At 40.8% G+C, this 22,259-nt stretch overlaps 1 protein-coding gene across 1 annotated transcript in view; it reads right to left on the minus strand.

The window, feature by feature from the left end:
- Window positions 1-2,011: 2,011 nt before the first annotated feature.
- The window catches only part of cpne4b (copine IVb), a 35,331-nt gene continuing 15,083 nt past the window's right edge, over window positions 2,012-22,259 (minus strand). The window contains exons 4-16 of the mRNA XM_084738706.1: window positions 20,171-20,242; window positions 19,852-19,926; window positions 18,126-18,209; window positions 17,951-18,040; window positions 14,148-14,246; window positions 13,364-13,450; window positions 11,507-11,566; window positions 11,217-11,350; window positions 10,529-10,583; window positions 10,260-10,311; window positions 8,654-8,787; window positions 8,009-8,245; window positions 2,012-2,986 (exon numbers count right to left, since the gene is read on the minus strand). Of these exons, the coding sequence (XP_084594832.1) occupies window positions 2,855-2,986; window positions 8,009-8,245; window positions 8,654-8,787; window positions 10,260-10,311; window positions 10,529-10,583; window positions 11,217-11,350; window positions 11,507-11,566; window positions 13,364-13,450; window positions 14,148-14,246; window positions 17,951-18,040; window positions 18,126-18,209; window positions 19,852-19,926; window positions 20,171-20,242 (1,311 nt within the window). The 3' untranslated portion in view covers window positions 2,012-2,854. The remainder of the gene's footprint in view (window positions 2,987-8,008; window positions 8,246-8,653; window positions 8,788-10,259; window positions 10,312-10,528; window positions 10,584-11,216; window positions 11,351-11,506; window positions 11,567-13,363; window positions 13,451-14,147; window positions 14,247-17,950; window positions 18,041-18,125; window positions 18,210-19,851; window positions 19,927-20,170; window positions 20,243-22,259) is intronic.

A 22,259-nucleotide genomic window follows, 5' to 3' on the forward strand; every position in this document is an offset into this window, starting at 1 on the left:
GTGCAATCATGTTTTCATCATCTGAGAAATATTTTTAAAATATGTTCTAGACTATATTTTAAAGACACAGAGACCATTTTACATGATTTCATCTCATCATGCCTGGATTGCTGCAATAGCCGTTTTACCTGCCTGAATCAAAACTCTTCAGGCTTTTAACCAGAACTAGGAAACATGATCATATCACTCCTGTTTTAGCATCTTGACATTGGCTCCCAGTACGTTTTAGAATACATTTTAAGATTATATTGATGACGTTTAAGGCTCTCAATGGCCTCGCTCCCTCATCATCATTATCATTGTCATCATTATTATTATTATTATTATTATTATTATTATTATTATTATTATTAGTAGTAGTAGTAGTAGTAGTAGTAGTAGTAGTAGTATAGGTATGCCCCCATTTAATTCTATTAAATATAAATATTATACTTTCAGGGACCTATATCAGGTTTTAAAATAAAACTGAGCAGACTAGAATAGAAGCTACAGTAGGATTTTTGCTCCCTGCCTTTATGTAGCAGATCCTCTCAGTCTCTGTCAGTGTTACTCTTTTGATGTGGGTGGTCTCTGAAAGAGATATCAGGAAGCTCCTGTGTTGAATACTGATCTGACCATCAGAGACTGAGGCATGTATGGAGTGTACTCTCAAGACAGCCTAACTTTGGTTCAGCCTAATTAAATATATGGAGATTAGTGAAATAATTTATTCTCATATTTTCTCATGTCTCTCCTGGAAACACTGAGAAAGGGAAAGAGAGATGTAGTTGATGAAGGCGTCTGTGAGCCGACAGTGCTATTTGTGTGTGTGTGTGTGTGTGTGTGTGTGTGTGTGTGTGTGTGTGTGTATGTGTGTGTGTGTGTGTGGCATTTTGAAGTATTGTGGAGTGTTGGTTCATTCAACATGAAGGCAGGGCTGTCCATGAGAGAGACAGAGACAGCTGATCCCAAACCTGCATATACAAATAGTCTGCATTTTCAGTGGCAAACAGAGAGACAGAAGTTAAAAAATAAATCAACTCACAAGCCGCCACCTGCTCTGACTGTGTATGACTCCACACTGCGTGCCTTAATACACACAATCACGCGCGCACACACACACACACACACACACACACACACGCACACACACACACACAAAGCGCCACAAAGTCACAAATTTCCATGGAGACTTAACTTTACATTGGCCATAATCATAATCATCCTCTCATCAAAGTTGTTAATACTGACACCAGCTTTAATACGAGGAAGGGGCGGGGCCCTTAGTGTGTGTATAGGGCCAACTGGCTCTGCTGAAGAGGGTTCTCCTCCAGTAACAAGCCAAAGAAACCCTTCATCTAGTTAGAACCTTTATTGCTTGCCTGCAGTGTACAAAAGAACTGTGTACATTACTAAAATTAGTACGACAGGCTGATAATTATTCATCATTTTAATTTAATTTTAGTGCTTGCCTTACTTTTCTATTTCAAATTAAATTAGATTGAATTCCTTTAAAATAAAGTGGAAAAAATAGTTAGAACAATTTACTTTATATAAGTTTAATCAACTTAACCCTCATGCTTATTGTACCAACTATTAAGTGAGTGGTTGCCAATTCAAAATATCTCTGATTATATAGAAAAAGCTAATCCCCAAACTCAGTGCAGTTTGCTGGTGGAAAATATTCTCATTTGAAGCAGTCATAATTTACTGATTTTTAAAGGCTTTTAACACAATTAGTGTAAGTGTTAGTTGTTTGTTTTAAAGTCGATTCCTAATGAAAATGTTGACTGTTTAAAGTTGTGTCCCAGATTTCTGTCAACTCAAAAACATGATTTAATCAGCCACAAAAATGGTTAGCTATACCCTAAGCCCTAAGGTTTGGAAAAAGGCAGGAATATTGCTTAAGAACTTGCAAGCTTTCAATTTTTTCACAAATTCAGTGAATAAGATTGCTATCAGATGTGTCTTAACCATAACATGTCAACTCTGTAGACCTTATAAATCATCAAAACATCAGATGACACTAGAATGAGAAAACCAAAGTATCTTTATTGTAATCAACATGCAGAATACAGAAAAAAACAGTTTTCAGCTCACAGATGAGTGTCTACCACACACACGCTTTGCTATCCTCCCAAAACTCTTTACAATGTAAGAAGGTTATTAAGAAATTATTACAATTGTTCTGTTGTTCATTTCCATTTAGCAAAATCTCCAACAAAATCTGTAGAAAAGAACCCAAAAACACCCAAGACAACCCTGAATGTCACTCAAATGACAGAGATACTTTATTTCATAACTAGCAAGCGGACTACTGGAGATTGGATATTAGCAGGAGATGAATTATGCATGCATTTATGCAGTACACTAGCAGGGATGCTACCATTCCCATAAATAACATTTGCAATGCTAATCCTAAGCATATCCGGCTATGCAATCACATATTTTGGCTTTTCTACCCACAGATCTTTTGGCCTACATGTACTTGCTAGTTATCTAAATAAGGTAGGAGTGTCATTTCTTTGGGTGGGCTATGATCAGAGTCTGCATGCTGGTTCAGAAGACTGCTCTTATGTCTATAAACATCTTTCAGATATACAGGAGATAGTAATAATTTCCCAGGTGATGCCATTGTGGCCAAACATGCAATAGTCATCAATGGAGTAGTTCAAATTGTTTCACCAGAACGAGCTAATTCTCTGAGCTAGACTACTGTATGTAGTATGGTTATGTGTACAAGTTTGTGTGTGCTTGTGTGTGCTTGTGCTTTTGCATGTGTATGTATATGTATTATACAGTACATAAAGTATATATATATGATATATATATGTGTGTGTGCGTGTGTGTTTGAGTGTTTGCATGTATTCCATTGTCAGGGGCTGAAGGTTCTCGTGGACTCGAAGTCTGACATACACTTGGGTTTGATGCCTTTAGCGTTGTAGTAATCCACCACCTGGTTCGGGACTTCTGCCAAAACACTCTTAGCCAGTGCAGCTGGAGAGGCCTGGAAACACAGAGACAGACAGGCAGGCAGACAGACAGACAAGCAGAGAGACAAGAGGAAGAGGAGAGAGGTCACAAATACACACACACCACCAGCCATGCGTGATTCTAGGATGCTAGAATTTACTTTTGGGCCTGATGCTGTCAAAGGTCCACACCAGTGAGACTGACGTGTTCAGACAAGCTTTGACAAATGCAAAAAACATCCCTGCTTTCACCTTTTTTTATCTTTTAGTTCCATAGATTGGTTTCTATCTCTAGAAAAAAAAGAAAGAAAAAAGGCAGTTGGTTTGCACCAGAAAAACTGGGTGCGCCACATCTAACTTTTCAATAAATCAATGTTGAAGTGGCAGCAGGGATGGTAAAGGCTGTTGTTTTGGCTGGTGTTTTCTTAGCAGGGACAACTGCGACCGAAAAAAAACATAAATTACAAATGATTGAATTATAAAACCCAAACAGATTAACACTCTTCACAACATTATTAACCACAGACAGAAAGATTTGTCATAATCATCTCAGCTGAGTGTTTACTGTTGTTATTGTATTATTATGTCCACTACATTTCAGCAAAAGTTTAAAAGGTTTTGACTCGCAGAGGCTGGGTTGGTGGTTGGTTCAACAGTAGGACAATTACTTTTGTAGTTCTATGTGTCTGCATGTGACTTTTTTCTTTGCTTTTTTGCATAAGTATCATTTACACTGGGAAGCCATCACTTTTTGAAATGGCAAGTTTTGTCCCCATCACTTTTAAATTACATAATTTCTTAAAAACTTGCTCGAACCAAGAAATGTGAACTAATAAACGAAAAATTTCTTTGTGTAATAAATGCAATAAGAAAACATAGATAAATACAGTCCTGATTAGTTGAACTTGACACATGAACTCCTGTGAACTCGATAGCATCGAACATCGATAGCTGCCAAACGCCTGCTGGTTAGATTTGTGTCCGACTTGATCCTGCAATGATAACCTAGCAAGATTGAGGCTGAACATTGATCTGACCAGCTCCAATTGGCTTAGTTTTCACGACAAACAGTAGTAGTATAATTGTAATATTTAATGTTAGATAATTTTATGTTATCTTATGTTGTGCAATAAAGGTTTAATCTGTTAAAAAATATATATTGTGTGCTTGATAATAATAATAATGATATTAATAAAGGGTATTGCAATAGACGTCATCAAAATGAGCAGTTACAAGGCAGAAATAAAAAGAACAGAGGATCATGGGACGGTAGGGGATCTCTCTACTTCAACCTCACCAGCGATCAATAACACAGACTTTATTTCTTCAGCTATAGCTATCTGAATACAGCATACAGGTAACAGGATGTAAATATTTCTGTCACTTCCTGCATATTCTTATAAGGCTGCTGGAAAGAGTCTGACTTGACTGCAACTTTTTGTCACCACTTCCTGCTATCGCCACCTGCTCTCATGCTGTTTCCAGGTGAAACGCAGTTCATCTCAGACAAGGCAAATATATTGCATCTGCGCCAATAAATCCCTGTAAATCTTATGCACTAGACCTTTAAATGTAAAATAAAAGTGTAAAATATTCAAATAATGCAAAATCATATAAGCTATACTAAAAATTCCTATACACACACACATAATTACACACACGTACATGCCAGCCACTTGTCTGCATGCACACACATGCTCCCTCGCCACCGCACACACTTCCGAATCCTCAAAGTCAGAGAGTCTGTCGTACTCCGTCTCACATAATTCCCCGAGACAATGCATCATCAAAGTGCACCCACCCCCCCTTCTCATTTCCACCCTCCCTCCTTCTCTCTCTGCTCCTATCTACCTGTTATCCCCCACTCTGCCTGTCACACAGCAGCTCCGTCCTGCTAATCCCCTCTGAAAAGAAACGACAGAGCAGAAAATCACCTCTCCACCTCTGTCACACACTCCCTCGCTCCCTTTTGTCTTTAGCTCCGGTCTCCTGTTGACCCCCTTCAACACCACCACCACCGCCAGGCGACGTCTCTCTCACTTCACTTCCCTCCAGATTTATTCTTCACCTCTCCTCTCTGAGTGTCTCTATGTACTTTTGGGTAAACTATATGTTTCCATTCCTTCCCACACTCTTTCTGGCGTCTCTCTCCATTTAGCCGAGATGTAATTGGTTGATTTCTCAACCTGTCACAGACCTGACTCACCATAACAGACCCAGCCAAACAGACCCTGTCAAAGCCAGGAAAAATTAATGCCACCAGACACACACACGCACACACACACACACACACACACACACAGTGAGCAGATAGCTGATGTGTTCTGACGAGCACACCAAGCATATTACGCCCACACATTCACACTCGGTACCCCCTGAATACAGCGCTGCTTGCCACCCACCCACCCACCCAACACACACACACACACACACACACACACACACACACACACACACACACACACACACACACACACACACAGAGTTGAAGTACAACTGTTTAAAAGCTGTTGCTCAGTCATATACTGTGTATAAATACATATACATATTCAAAGCACTGAGTACTGAAAATCAATCGCAAAAACATCAGACCCATATTTTGAACTTTGATTATACTGTGGATAATTCTGCACAAAGCAGGAAAAATCCATCGCATAAGGTAAAATTATTTTAAGATTAATTTAAGTCTTCCTGTGTTTGCTATAGGAGACACCATAGCTTGTTGTCAATTATTTTGTAGGCTTTCTGTTAATATTAGACTTGGCTTAAATGTTTATTAATGGCTGAGAGTGGTGTATCTTGTTAATGAGCTGGTGGCTTTAATTGAGTGTGTGCAGTAAATCCTGTGTTGTTGAGACACAGGTGAATTTATTCTGCTGTTGGCTTTGACTGTTGAGATGCAGGTGAACGTACATCTGGTAAGTCTCACTATGAGCATGCTGTTTGCTTGTTACATTAAGTGGACATTAATGTTTTACTTTTGTTTCTGAGCTGGAAGGTAAATTTTGCAGTACTATAGGAGAGGACACAGTAAGTTGTCCCCAATGTGGTACTGTTTACCCCCAGATGCTGTGATCCATTACTGCAGTAACACCGCAAAATATGTATGTGTGTATACTGTATAAAAAGGAGTGCTCACCTGTGGAAATCTGTGCTTCCTTACTGATAGTTGTCTGTTGCTGGTGCTGCTGATATGGCCTTGACTACAGCCTTCGAATTAAAACCGTGTTTGAATTCAGGGGCTTATTTTTCCATTTCGCTCACGCCACACTGATGCATCTGTCTATATTGGATTCGTCCTGTCCATGCATTTCAAAGCGTCCAGCAACAAATGAGCTGCCAAACTTTCATGCAATCTGCAATTTTCCTTCAATGTGTGTAAATATTCGTGATCTATTTTTCCATCAGCATGGTGAATACTGCAGTGTGTGTGTGTGTGTGTGTGTGTGTGTGTGTGTGTGTGTGTGTGTGCAGTGCATGTGGATAAGCAAAAGAGAGAAAGGAAAAAAGAAAGTGCAGGTGGCAGCGCTCAGAGCAGACAGGTGTTGGAGATCAGAGCAGAGGGAGTTAAGTTGAGCAGTGAAGTTGTCTAGTGACAGTAACTGCACAGTTTGCCCAAAAACGCAGTCACGAAGTCCCTGTGTCTTGTTTCTTAGCTGCTGGGTGAAGTGAGGGGAGAGTTTGTGGGATTACAAACCAGAGCATCGTGAGCTGCTCTGTGGCTCTGGAACACACTCTGCTCTGTACATGTTATAAAATGAGGACAAAATAATTCCTTTTACAAGATCCCTTCTCCTTACCTTCCGTTTCTGTGAAAAATGATGCCACTGAATGGCCAGAAGTGAGATCATCATTAAACCCAACAAAAGTCAAAGCCAGGCCTTTCATACTTAGTTAGCTCCGACCTCTACAGTTTGTCTGATCAAATCAGGACCTGCAGCTAAAGCTAAGGCATACAGAGTGTCAGCTTTCACATTTTCTTTCCTCATGTCTGAATCCACTTTTGTTATCTTAAAGGATCAGTTTTTCAGTTCAGCAGCTTAGAAAAACTTGGTTCAGGGTTCTTTACCCTGTGGGTAGTTCATCCCATCAAGCAGCAGCTTTTAGACACTTTTCTGTTGCTGTCTCGTTTGCTAGCAGATGGAAAGTGACAAGGAGACACCTTCCCACAAGACAAATCAATGATGAGCGATAATTGTTTTTTTAATTGTGTCAGCCAATGCACAATGTTCAGGTGTTGGAATTTGTATTAGAAGGGAAAAATAGATATTAGATCATCTATATGAGGTTTACTAGACTTCATGTCAGTGCTACATGCTGTTCAAATAGCTGAACGTGGCACAGCAGCTGCAGTTCGTATGCTTGTGTTTATGTGAGGACATTCATTGTGACAATATTTATCAGGATTTGCATGAGCCTTGTGCTTACACTGTTATCTGCAGTAGATTTTGTGAAAACATAAAAGTTCTGATGTGAATTATGTATGAATGTGAAAACTTCATCTTGTTGTGGGGCCAAACATTTTTGCTGGGGGGGGGGGGGGAATGATATGCTAATGCTATCAGCCAGCCACGGCTCTGTGTGCTAGTTTAGACAAAGAAACGGAAATGAGGTTTACAGAAAAGTGAAAACAGCACTGATTGATATATGTGCAGGAACTCAGGCATTTTTTTTAACAGGTAATTATTTACTGTATTGGAGTACCTATCGAAACATTTAAAGCAACATGTAGCTCCACTTTGTTTAAGTTTGTGGCCCTGATGCGAAATTTCTTTTCTGACTAGATGCTCTTTTATGACCTCATATTTCTAACTCTAATTTAATGTTTTAAAGAACAGCTTGGTATCCACAGCACTTCTGCTGTTTGTGAAATAGCAACACAACAAGGTGCAAAAATAGCTGAAAAACTGCTTCTAGTGCAAAAATCTTATATTGTGCCTCATTTGTACATGTCTTGATGTTGCCTGACTTCCCTCGAGAATTCGTCACATTTTCTGCATGGACTGCAGTTATCAAAGCTCTAAGACTTCTATCCCTTCCTCCCGGCCGCCACCCACGTGTTTGAAGTCCTTGAAGGGGACGAATTGGACGATGTCGCGGAGAACAGGCTCGCCCTTCGGTGAACGCAGGATCCCGTCGTCCCCGTCCAGTATCTGCATGTCTGTGAAGTCTGCGTTGCCCACGCCAACGATGATGACAGACATGGGGAGGTGGGAGGCGTGCACAATGGCCTCCCGTGTGTCCGCCATGTCAGTGATGACGCCGTCCGTCAGGATCAGCAGGATGAAGTATTCCTGGTGGGAAGGAGGGAGAATCGTGGGTGGAAAGGAGGAGAGGAATAGATGTTCGATGAATTTTATGTTTCAAAAGTGGCTCCTTGTCAGGGGCTAATTTGAATAAAACTCATTCTAATCCACTGGAGAGCGGGAGAGAAGCGGGAGGCATTAAGGCAGAGAGGAATTTGTGCTCTAAAATTTATGACTGGAATTAAATTAATATCAATCACTTCCCCCTCCGCTTTTCAGTTCATCTCTTTTTGCTCTTCTTTGTCCAATCTTTCACTCTGATGTCCCTTTTTTTTTTTGGTCTTATCATTGCTGTTTGTCTTCCCCTTGTCTCCCAGTGTGCCAGTGCAAACACCAACAGTCACAACAATAGCAGCAACAAAATGCTCTTAATGACTTTCTCATTCTCTCTCTCACCATGGCCTCTTTGGTGTGCATCTCCTCGGAGGCAGACGAGGCCACTTTCTGGATGATTGGGGCGATGTTGGTGGGCCCATACAGCTGGATCTTAGGGAGGCAATTCTGGTAGGCTTCCACCACGCCTTGGATCCCTGCATTGCACACACACACACGCACACACACACACACACACAGAGAGGTTTGTTTCATGCTTGTGTATTTGTCTTCCCATCTGTTTGTCTATAAGTTTGCTGCAAGTGGGTTCATCAAGGGTTCTTTGTAAGATTAGAGGTTCCGTTAAGAATGCTAGTCATCAAAGGAACCCTTTTTGGAAGAAAGATTTCTTTAAAGATTGTTGAAAGCATGTGTGTTAAAAGATTTTTTTTCTCCATTTTATAATGCTAATTGCAACATAGATTGTTAAAATAATGGAAAACCACAATCTATGGGATTTAATCATTTTTTGACTCATCTGTAGAATACAACGTGGTTCTTTGTAGAACCCTTGGAAGACAAGAGGGTTATGGGTGAAACGCTTAATACATTTTTAGATCCCTGTGGTTGGGTTCTACAGGGGTTCCAGGGCTTCTAAGCCCCTGGAATAAAAAGTGAATGAAACCACTGGAATAAAAAAAAGGCTCCCCAATGAATCCCTGGATGGTACCCCCTGAATAAAAATAAAAGGGTTCTTGTAGAACACACTGGGTAAGTTCCAAATGAAACCTTTGGGGTATAAAAGGATTGTCGCAGAACCCCTGGGTGACTTCTAAATGAAACCCTAGGAATATAAAACAGTTCTTGTTAGAACATCCCGGGTGGGTTCTTGTTAGCACCCTTAGAAGGTGGAAGGGTTCTGGATGGAACAACCAGCAGAGAGGGTTCTGCGTTCTCTATAAAATCTCTCATAGGGAGCTCTGAGTGGAACCTTTCTCAGATAGCTCTCGGTATAATTCTTAAGGTTAAAACTCTAGATAGTACCAAGGTTCCAAGAATCTTGAACAGAACTTTTTCAAGATCCAGCGTTAATCTGACGGAAAAGGGGACAAGCTGGAAAACCCTGTATGAACCCTATATGGTTCTAGTTAGTGCTCTTATTTCTATGAGTGTATGTTGTAAGAGTGTATTCTGCTCTGCACTGACCTCACCAAGTTAAAGTTCTTGTATTTGCAAAAACGTCTGCTTAAATATATCAGACTCTGCGCATGTGATTGGAATCCAAGGTGACTGGACATTTTTCATTCCCATATAGCCCACACAAACACAAGCTGACACACACACACACCTTCACGGCAGGAACACAGCTATGTGGGGAGAAGAGCGCAGAAGCCCATTTCACACATACAGATTAGTGTTGTTTTCTCTGTATCTTTGAGCCTGAAATACTTCCTGCAGCATAGCGACAAATCTCCTGGCTGTGTGTGTGTTTAAGTGTGTGTGCACGCCTATGTGTGTTTGTGTCAGAGAGTGGGGACACACAGATACAGAGGGAGAAATATGGGACTGACAGCGAGGGAGAGATGAGAGGCATGCAGAAGTGGTACTGGAGGACTGTTTCCACCCTGTGATGTATGAAGTGGAAGTTTCTTTGAGTCAAGAAGTCGAGCGTGTTTGTCTGAAAGCTCACCAGCACATTCAGGATTGTCTTCATCGAAGTTCACGGCGAAATCGTGTGAAACCTTCGTGCGGGGCAGAGAACACAGAGCCTCTTACCGACCACGTCAAAGCAAACATTCAGCACAACACGTTCAGTCCAATTTACAGGTTGACAGATGCATTCTCTTTTCATGTTGATCAAAAGCAAGCTGTGCCTCCAGAAGAGATCTAAAATCTCAAGTAGCCAGAACGCCCCCATGCTACAGCAAAACACACACACGCACATCCCAAATGTCCTACCTTGAAGTCAGGTGGTATCAGGGCTCCGAAACCAAACGCAGGGAACATTTTGTCACTGGAGAAAGAGAAAAATGTGATTAATTGAAAAAGATGAAAAGAAGAAGAAGAAGAAAGAACCACATAACGGACAAAAAATTTTTCATGATAAACTCAAAGATGTATGGAAGCCCATTTCTGCCAATAAAAGAAAAAAGAATATCTGCATGGTAAGTCATAATTATGAACTAAAAAGTGTCATAATGATGATTTGTTTTTATCCTATGATTTCAATTTTTATCCTACAATTTTGGCATTTTATCTCAAAAATCAATATCTCAAAATGTATCATTATTTTGACTTTTTGTCCCATAATTTTTACTTTCTATCTCATAATTTTGTCTTTTTATCTCATAATTGTGTGGGGGTTTTTTTTATCTCATTTTTTTGACTTGTCATCTTATACTGTTGGCTATTTTATCTCATAATTATGACTTTTTAACTCGTAATTATCACTTACCATGGGAATATTTCATTCCTTTGCTGGTGGTAATGGGCTTCCATAAAAAAATCTCTTTATGCAGGCTTTCATGAAAGGATTTGGTCGTGTGAGGGAAAATCTAGTGTGTGTGTGCGTGTGCATGTGTGTGTGTGTGTGTGTGTGTGTGAGAGAGAGCATTAGCTAAAGGATGATTGATGGAGTGTCTTCTACCTGTCATAGTCTTGGCAGATCTCCCCCACAGCCACCAGCGCTTTGAGGTACTCATTGGGCTGGTAGGGGTGGATGTAGTGGAGGGAGCAGCTGTTTCTGGGATCCCCATTGGACGCCGTGAAGTCTATTGCCACCTGGGACAGAAACACACACACACACACACACACACACACACACACACACACACACACACACACAGAGTACGCTCACACAGCATGAATGAGCACGGCACAGACAATGACATGCCGCTGTAAATACTGAAGAGATTATAGGTATGTGACAAAACTCACTGTGAACTGGATTTGACAACCTCCCATGATGTAATCCAGGAAGGAATACATTTTGATGATCTGTCAGGGGAAATGTAGAAACTGGTGATTGGAGGTGATAAAAACTGAATGAGCTGGATGTAGCTGTGGCTGATGCTCGATATTAGTGAACGCAAGATTGTGACACAACAGATTTATTTATCACATACAACATGGTTGTATTGCGAGATTTTGATGTATTTATCTGTTGCTACTCGTAAAAACATTTAAAATTATATACAGTAGGTTGGCTGAAAAGATAAAAAGTAAAACATAACCAATAATAACTATGATAATCAATAAATTGTTTTGTTGCATTAAGCATTTGCTGCTTCTCTCTGTTTTATTTCTTTGCAAATGTAACCGTAATTTGGACAAAACAGGCAATTCAAAGACCTGATAGGCTCATGGAAATGTGAGATGGGCATTTTTCTCAGTTATGCATTCATTCCTTCAAACAACTAATTAACTAAACAGTTAACTGACACATTAAAGTTACCCTGTGGAGTTCTTTGACCACTAGTTGTGCTATGGAGCAGTGATTTTATCAGTGGGTCGTGCCCAAGGATGCACATGCACGCAGAAATGGAGCCGACATGACACACAGCGCTGCCACTGATATCACAGAATCTAAAATGGAAGGAGCCTCTGTCTGTATGTACAGTGTGTGTGTCTTTCCTTCGGTTTTCTTGACATCTACTCTGATTCACACTTTGCAAGCGCGTTGCTGAGGACCCAAGGAAGTGCAGTGTCGAGTGCAAGCTCTTGAAATCTAAAGGACATATTTATTAGAAGTCTGTTACTACTGCCAGAAGTACACACTGTGCAGTGCATTGAGAGGGGAACCCTATTAACTGTTACATCGCTGAGTTGCATGTGAGGTACAACTCATGTTTCCTCACTACAGTGCATTGTTAGCAAGGCTAAACAAATACACTGTTACCCTGGCTAAATGGCAGGGAGTGAAGCTATTAGCAGGCTAAACAAGCAGAGCGCATAGACAAGCCTTGATAGTGGCATCCTGGGTAGGAAGCGAGCTTACCTCTTGTTGTACAGTAGAATCGTTAGCAAGGGTTCCACTGACATCAGGTTAAGCGAGGTGAAGTGCAAAACTGAGGAAATGAGGCTGGACAGGGTGTTTTATAGCCCGAGGGGACGACAGGGCTTCCCCCGCCTGTAACAGTCTCACTGGCCTTGACAGACTCAAGATTCAAGTTGGTTTCACGAGGACACAATCCTTGCACTAATGTTTTGTACCAAATGTACAAGAGTTCATTATCTCAGTTTCACTATTTAGTTAAACACTATTTTAGCTGAAAATGCCCATCCTGAACTGTGTCATGGGCACCACCATTCAATTACTTTGCTTTGTTTTATGTAGCTTCTGCACCCAAATGACACGTATAGTCCAGCATTGCTAGGAAACTATGACATGTCATGGCAGATGAGACGCTCAGGACCCAAGGAAGTGCAGTGTCGTGCGTGAAGCTGTTTGGATGAGCGGTTCTTGAGAAAGCAGCAAGCGGCAACGCTGGAGGTCAAGCAGTCCTCTCCCTGTCTGAGCAGCTTTGAACAGGCTTTGCACCAGTTCCCTGAATTGGAAGGCTAGCCAACATAGATGTAACAAATACAAGATTAAAAGTATTCTAAAAAAATTGCTTTGCAAATGTTATATGAGGAGAGAATGCTTTCAGCATAACTGATCAATGAAACACCTATTCTCAGTTAGAAACAATGAATATAAACATAACTTTGTTTGTTTATGTGAGAACTCCACAGGGCACCTTTAGTCAATAATGGAAACAAAGAAGGGAATACTAAGATATTGTGTTACTTCACCTTACAGTGGTTGAGAATGACAACACCAGAGTTCCTGTAATTCTTCTTCTTCATTTGGTATTTAGGGTTGATGCACTCCCACTGAATCTGGGCAAACACACACATTCATGTTAATGTTGGTGGTGCGACTCTGGGTATAATGTGAGTACAGAAGCCACACAATTCCAAGAACCCATCTACGGTGTAATGGTTTCACCCAGAACAAAATCTGGGGGTTCTAATGAGAACCTTTTCACCTTCTAATGGCGCTAACAAGAACCTACCTAGGGCATTCTAACAAGATCCCTTTTGTGTCACTTTATTGAGAGATATGTATAGAAGAAACCTTCTTCTGAAGAACCCCTCTAGGGTGTAATGGCTCACCCCAGAACCTTCTTTGAGGGCTCTATCCAGAACCTTCTCTCTTTCCACGGGTACTAACAAGAAGCCAGGGTAGAGCAGGCTGGAGAACCCTTTAATATTCCAAGGAAATCTAAAAATATGTAAAGGTTTCATCTAGAAATCTCTTGTTTTCTAAGGGGTCTTCAAAGACCCATACTGTATTCTACAGATGGGCCAAAAAATATTGAATCCCACAGATTGCACAAAACACAATCTATGTCACAATTAAAAATGTATAAATAAAAAACATGTTTTAACACTCATGCTTCCAGCAATCTTTCTTTCAAATATGTTGAAACCCTATCACAGATCCAACTATTATCAAACCGTCGTCCCTCTAAATAAATCTGTGGTGAGCTGCAGTCGTTACTCTTTTCATCCATCTGTGTGTGCTTGTGCTTACCTGTTTGCCCTCCTGCTCTGCTCTCACCTCCTTAAAGGTGGTCTGAAACTCCCCAATAAAGTCGTGTTTTCCGTTAGAGTCCCAGTCCCAAACCGTGCACTGGAGAAGACACAAATAGACACACATACACACCAGGGCACACATTCATCCTGTCAGAGCGCAGCTGCAACATTGTCATCTAAACACACACACACACACACACACACACACACATGCACTCGTGGCATGCAGGGAAATGCCATGCTGAATGATTGATAAGGCGGTGTTGGTGGGGGGGCAGTGGAGCGGTGAAATATTAATCTGAGGATGCTGAGAGGGACGTGGCTTAAGAGACAGCTTTATGTGTGTGTATGTGTTTAGGCGTAATAGTTTGTTTCTCTCAAAGGAGCTACTAGACAAGAAAAATAGCCTCAATCACTGGTGAAGAGTGTGGGTCGGGAGGGGGGGTCAAGGCTTAGCACACCATAAAGAAACAATCCCACCATTTCAACTGGTGACAGTACTGTCCTGCAGTTTGTACAATCAATAATATTTAATAAAATTGGTCAATAAAGACATACTCTCAAAAAAAATAATGGTTCTTAAATGGTACTTGAAAAGCCTCTCTAGTTGTAGAAAGAGCGATTTGAAGAACCTCTTTATTTAGGCGATGGTTCTTCATGTGGTTCTTTAAAGGAGCAACTGCATGTCTAAATATGAATACTGTGTACTGCGTATCCTTAGAACAAAAGCCCACTGCTTTGACAAAACACACCCTAGAGTTGAAGTTCAGTGACTTCTTGTCTCACTGCCTGCCCGACTCCATTAACATGTTCCTTGATTTAATCGTTCTCCCAGCCTTTCTGTGTGGAGTTTGCATGTTCTCCCCGTTCTTGCCTGGGCGCTTCAGTTTCCCCCACCTTCAAAAAAGCTCAATTCTCTGGTGCTGTCTTAGAACTGGAGTTCGTAAATGGGCGCCGCACAGTGGCTGCTCACTGCTCCTAACACTAGGGTGGATTAAATGCAGAGATTGAAGTGTATATATCACAATGAAGTTAATAAATAATAATATAGTACATCATAAGTTATAATGTACTTTCAGCCCACTCATACTAATTTAATTTTAAATGTTCAAAGAAACATTTAAAAGAGGTTCTTCACTGAACTGGTTATGGTCCACAAAGAACCTTAAAGAGATCCTTAAAGAACCTATTTTTGCTAAAGTTATTTGAACCACCATTCATAGTGTCTCAAATAACCACTTTTTGATAGCTCCTCTTTAAAGAACATCTTGGTAAAAGGTTCTTTGTGAAACCAAAAAATGGTTCCTCTATGGCATCACTCCAAAGAGCCATTTTTGGTTCCAGTTACCACCTTTATTTTTCTGTGTGTACACACAAAGAAAATTTCCTCCACCTCTTTTAGGTTTAATGGCTATGAATGAGTAATTTTGCTCTTGAGCTTTGTGACCTCCTCGCTCGAGGTCACGCCAAACAACTAGTGATCAGGACCAATCCAACAACGCTTGATTAAAAACAACGACCGACCGGCAGTAATCCCCTTATTTCCTGTGTCCCACTTAAGCTCCCAAGTGCCTGCACCTGAAGTCTTTTTTTGTCCATGTGCCATCATTTGCGGATCGTACGTTTTTTCATAGTAACTTCTGCATGTGAGGTAGTGAGCACTCGCTTTTACAGCCTTGCTTCCACTTCAAGTGGCTGAGAGTTGTGCAAGAGAATAATGAAAAAATGAAGAACCTTCGCTCCACTCGCTGAATACTAACTGTTGGACGGAGGGCGAGAGACCGACGGAAAAGAGAGGTAGAGAGGTTGAGAACCAGATAAGGAAAAATACAAAGGGGCAGACAGACAGACTGTGCAGAGGAGGGTTATGCATTTATGCATTGGTCAGTTAAGAGCCCTGTGAAAAGGAAGCTCTGGTCTGAATAGAAATCTCTGCCCTGCCATTTCTCACTGTAGCGCTGATGCTTCAAACAGGTAGCCCTGGAAACCACAGCCAATGGCGTGCATGTGAGTGTGTGAGTGTGAATGTGTGAGTGTGAGCGTGAGTGTGCGAGCCCTTTCTCCTGCTGTCAGGAGCCATGCAGAGTTAAGATGCCTTTGAATATTTAATGAACAAGCTCATGTTTATTCATGAAAAAGACTAAATGTTTGGAGCTGATGTGCGGCCACCACCTTTGCACATATATACACACACACACACACACACACACACACTAACGAGCACATGCAGATCTATTTTGGCAAGTAAAGGTGAGAGTTTAGGACGACCACTGAGCTCTTTCACATGGTGCGCCTCTTTAAATAACACAGAGACACGGGGAAAGGAAAGGAAGCACGTGATCTGAACTTAACTTAAGAAAATGGATCAGTTACATATTTGTGGGCATAAGCACCTGAGCAACAGAGCAGCTGTACCCTTGTTTTTAGACTTAGAGGAGTAAACATACGCTTTTTGATCATATAACTTTGCTATTTTATTTAGAGCTACTACAGCAAGTTTTAACTGGTTATGAAAAAATCTCTAATAATAAAAATCTTTAATACTGATGCCTCTATGTGACGATATGAAGCAAATGAGACCATCCATGAGAAGACTGTCTCTTTCTATATAGTTATTCTTAATGGCTTCAGATTTTCCTTGAAATCAGATTCTTTTATTTTATTTTTGATGTTATATGTTGTGGTTATTACTGTGAAAACACTACTGCGTTTTGGCTTCTAAAAACAACACAATCTGAAAGTTCCTTAAGCAGCTCTTGCCTTTGAAATGCCAAGGAAAACTCTTTGCTGCCACAGATAAAACTCATCACATAAGAAAATGAAATGTCCCACAATTTATCATCTGAATGTGGTCATATTACTCAGTCTGAGCTGTCAGGGTTCCTACACCTTATCCAAAGTCAAATTCAAGCATTGTGCAATGCGCATTTTCAAGTTTTTTCCAGCACCTTACTCAACAAAATTATGATTTGTGATACAGAAAACAACATTGACAAGAAGACTGTCAACATTGTGGCACCTTTTATCTTGTGTTTCTAGAGTTATGTGTTTTTACAGGCATGTGAGGAATTGTTAAAATTTCATCTTTCTTAAAGGGTGTCTGAGTATTAACTTCTCCAGAGAATGCAGGAAGCTTTAGTTTAATTCAAACTACTATTATGCACACTTTTTAAAGTTTTGTCACAACTACAGAATCACTAGGTAACTGCTATGTATGATAAGGTTGTCTGGCGTTGACTGCGGTTAGTTATTGGTTTGATTAATGGTTTAATTATGTGCACATTGATTACTGACAATGACTGATCAGGCTAAATATCAACTAACTGTACTCTTGCTAACAGCAGTATGCAGTCAGTTTATCTGTCACTCACTGCTGAAAATACATGAATAACAAGTATTTTTATATATCACAATCATGATTGAAGGCTCTGTATTGCAGGAAATGGCACTTCATGTTAATTAAATGAAAAATTTACTGCCATACTAATCTTGCACCCCCACTTTTAACTATATGCTTGTGGGTATGTGGCGCTTTGACAATAGCTGTTTTTTACAAATCACATAATTTGTATGCTGCACAAAAAAAACATGTTGCAACAAAACAGCTGCAGGCCTTCAGGTGCTGTTTGGCCTCTCGCTCCAAATGTGCTTTGTGTTTCCTTGGGGGAACTTCAATAACAAAGGGAGCTATAGCCAAGGTTCTTGCACACTCAGACTGTTGCAGATTAACTTTAAGGTTAAATAAAATGATTGCTGCCGTTGCTGTGACCTGCGAGAAAATAGTTACGGTTGCAAACTCACCTTTAGCTCCCTGTCATGGTCACCGCTGCAGAGTGTGTTCAAGGAAACTTTGAAGGATTTCCAGACTGGGCTCAGGTTGTTCATGACCGTCTAAAAGGCCACAGTTTTTGTTAATCACAGATCTGAGGTGGTAAATAACACATCTGCATGTGTGTTTGTGTGTGCATGTAATTACCTCAGTTCTGTGTACGAGCGACTCAGTCCCATCATCATTTATTCTGAAAATCTCCAGGAAAGGGTCTGATTTGCTGAAAAAATCCTTCAAAGGGAAAACACACATGTAAGGCATTGCCTCAGAACTGCCTTTGATCACCATAAATCATTCATATAATAACAGAATTATTATTTCACCCTATTTTTCTCTCTTTCTTCCCTGGTTCTTCTACCCATCCCTTTCCTGTCCTCTCCAATTTATCCACCCCTCCCCTGCTTTCTTCCATCTTTCCCCTAAGGCACAACTTGTTTGGATTAGTCATCCGTGGCCGTGTGTGCATGTGTGTGCGTGTGGAGGCTGAAAATTAATATAGTTATCTGTGTGTGTGGTGGGGTGGGTGAGATAGGAAGGGGGGGGTGGGGGTGGAGGTGGGGGTATTGGGGAGGGAGAAGGGGGGGGGCACCTATCTCAGCAGACCTCCTCTAATGACAGATTGTACTTCTTTGTATTGTGTGTGTGTGTGAGTTGTTTCCTCACGAAATCCCAGAGCCCCTCCACCCACACACACACACCTGCCTGACAGCACGCACACACACAAACTAACTTATATCTCTGAATATTAATTCCTCTCATATCTACACTCTTAGAAATAAAGTGCTAACCAGAACCTTCAGCAAGTCCCCATAGGAGAATGCTTTTTGGTTCCAGATAGAACCTATACTTTCCACTTGGAACCCTCTCAGAGAGTTCTACAAAGAAACCAACATCAGGAGTTATACCTCGAATCATCTGTGAAAGGTTTCACTCAGAACTGCTATTCTTCATATAACATGGTATCACCATATCATGGTGTAAAGGTTCTACCAAGAACCCTCAGGGGCCTTTTCCACCAAATTAGCTCTGGTTTTAAATCCAGTTCCGTGCCAGGTTTTTGCAACCTTGCTGCAATCAAGTGAACCAGCCTGCGTTTCCACTTGTCTGAGTGGAACAATTGAAATTTCATCAACAGAACCTGTAGACCATGAGACGCCCACTTTAGTTCCCATGGAAAACCTACTATTTTTTGGTGCTTGAACTGGAACAGAGCTGGTTCCATGGAAAAGGCCAATCTGGGTGTTCTATCCAGAACCTTTCCACCTTTTGGGTGTTAACAAGAACCCACCCGGGTGATTCTACTGAAAACCTTCATATAGTCCAAGGGTTTCCATCTGAAACACACTCATGGCTGTTTTCTACCAAGTAAGCCCCGGTTTTTGAACTGGTTCAATTCAAGATCCTTGGAACCTTGGTGCTATCTAGTGAATCAGCTCGCATTTCCACTAATTTGGAGTGGAACCATCGTAATCAAGGATGTCATCAGCAGAGGGTGCTGCACAAGACACAGTCGCCTGGAGAATATGACTGCCCACTTTGGTTTCCAAGGAAAACTTGCTATTTATTGGTTTATATTCTGCAAGTTCCATCTGCCTACAAAGAACTTTCAACAGTCCTTGAAGAACTCTTTCTTCCAATAAGGATTCTTTGGATGAAATTGGTTCTTTATGGAACCCTTAGTCTTACAAACAACTTTTGACAAACTCTCTCTTCAAAAAAAGGGTTCTTCAGAAGAAAATGGTTCTTGAAAATGAGCCCTTCTTCCCAAAGGGCACATGTACAAGAGCCCTTTTGAAACCCTTATTTCTACAAGGGTAAAGGAAAAGCACAACATTTTATGTCTCTTCAGAAGTGTATACACAGATGCACAAACCTTGTCGTCTAGCTTACGAGCGCTGAAGGAGAGTTCAACATAATCGTCGTTACCAGACAACTCCTCTGCTGTCACCTTTACAGGAGGGGGAGAGAGAATAAGGGGTAGAAGAGGAGGAGGAGGAGGGGCAGACAGTCAGAAATGTAGAAGAAGAAGGTGAGAGAAAATGAGATGGAAATGAGGAACAGAACAGATTGAACAGGCAACATCATCAAATTAATTATCTTCAGAGTGTCTGAGTGCAAGAAGTGGTGCGTGTGAGATTTGATTTGTGTGTGTGCGTGTGTGTTAAATGTGGTGGGCTGACACAGCGTCGTACCGTTATGGAAGACTTTCCAGCAGTGTTTCCCTGTTTGAGTAGAGCTTTGGTCAGTTTCCTCTGAGAGACGATCTGAAACAAACACAAATTTCTCAAAATCTGCTCACATATTGCAGTGTTTCCCCTCAGAGGGACGGCCTGCCCTGTTAGTGTCACCCTGGTGTCACTAATGTTAGCATACAGCTGCCTACTTTCACATCCAATGGACAGAAAGCAGCATGGTGGAGTCACCTTCCTGTCAAATGTAATTTTCTCTGCTGTTGTATCACTGGACTGCTCTGCCAGCTGCTTGACTCTTTTCCCCTGTTACTATGTTGAGCTGGCCAGGTGTTATATGGGCTATGTAAGTTAACATGAGGAGGTAGGTTAGCTCTATTGGTTGTCATCTACATGGATAACAACAACCATTGATTCAGTGTCACCGTTTGAAGAGCAGAAGTGATTCCAAGGTGTTTTTCACTGGAGGGTTATTACTAGAGTGTCTAAATACAGTATACATTTGTGTTCTTTCACCCCGAAAAAGATCTGCAACGGAAGGCTTGCATGTAATTAAATAAAGTTTTGGAAGCTCTGAATATATTTCACTTCAATGCATGTAAACCCTGCCACTAGGGGTGTTTTCACATTAAAACAATAACAAAAGACATAGTTTTTTGTAGTGAAGTTGTGTGGGATCATGGGAGTTGTTTTCTTCACTTTTAAACAACCACTAAAGCTGATGAAAATCAAAATCATTTTGAAGTGACTCCAGCAGAAACCATGTTCACAGACAAGGTAATAATAGTCACATTCGCCGACATCCTTGTTTTGTATGTTATGTATGTTTTAAGAACCAGCAACTAGCTAGCAACAGCTCGCAGGAAATGCACCATTACTTTGAATAAATTATGATTTCTATGCATTTGAACATTGTTGGAAACATTTGGGAAACTGTAAGTACACAACTCAACAATATACATATACACATACACATATAACATGTCAGTATTATAAACTTCTGTTTGCCACAAAACTTATTTCCTGCACTAATCAATAATTCAAAGGGAAAAATCCCACTGGCTTTTTGCCGAGGGAACCATCGCAATGCTAACTTTCGGGCTGACCTACAAAAATATGTCATCCCTGCATCACTCTGTTATTTGAAGCAAAACAGATGAAACATTCCTTGTCTCAAATGTTGCTTAAAATCTACAACAATTTCTTTTTTGGCCACTTGGTGGCAGCAAAAGCACACTTGTAAATGCAACACTTTTCTTTTAAGTTGATTGTGCTAATTAGCTTCTAAATGCCACGGTATGTTCACCAGGTAATGAAAACAATAAGCTGAAAGACACACAAAAGCTGTGATGGGATCTGAGGAGCTACATCTCTGTGGCTTTATCACATCTACATCTTGGTTAGAGTCACTTTAAGGACAGCATGTATTATATAATTGCTTACATGCTGTCTATGACGATATTGCTGACACTGTGCGTCTGTAACATGCCTCCCTCCTGGCTACATTTCCCTGTGATGACACCAGTAATTACAGGGGGGCTGCTGCTATACACGCAAAAGAGCTCCCAAATTAACACAGTGATGCAACATATGGCAACACTCATACAATTCCAACACAACTTTTCTGTCTTGATTTTCACAATAATGGATATCTTCAGTGCTAAAAGACGAGTTACTCTCACATATGTGCATTTGGTGCTTGATATAATGCTGTCTTTTTTTCATAACAACACTCTGGATAGCCGGCAGTATCCAGAATGTTCTTGTTGTTTAGATCCAGACAAAATCTTGGCAGCATGTTATCCCATTTCAGTAAACCTCCCTGGCTCTCGCCTTCAGAATCCTCTTCCTCCATGTCAATTATCTCCGTTCTCTCAACTAGAAACCCACCAGCTTTATGTTGCTGATAACGTCTCTGACAACGAGAAGGAGAAACAAGCACTTTAGTACTTTTTGGACCTCTGTCCTCTTTGCATTCACTCTATTCCCTTCTACTCAGCGTGACTTAACTGGTAATTTCCTGAAATCAACTTAATCAACTGGTTAATGAGTACTACCGCAATTACAATTTTCACTTTAAATGCTCTAGGAT

Source organism: Lutjanus erythropterus, chromosome 16, assembly GCF_056507025.1.
Source record: "Lutjanus erythropterus isolate fLutEry1 chromosome 16, fLutEry1.hap2, whole genome shotgun sequence".
Taxonomy (NCBI): domain Eukaryota; kingdom Metazoa; phylum Chordata; class Actinopteri; order Lutjaniformes; family Lutjanidae; genus Lutjanus; species Lutjanus erythropterus.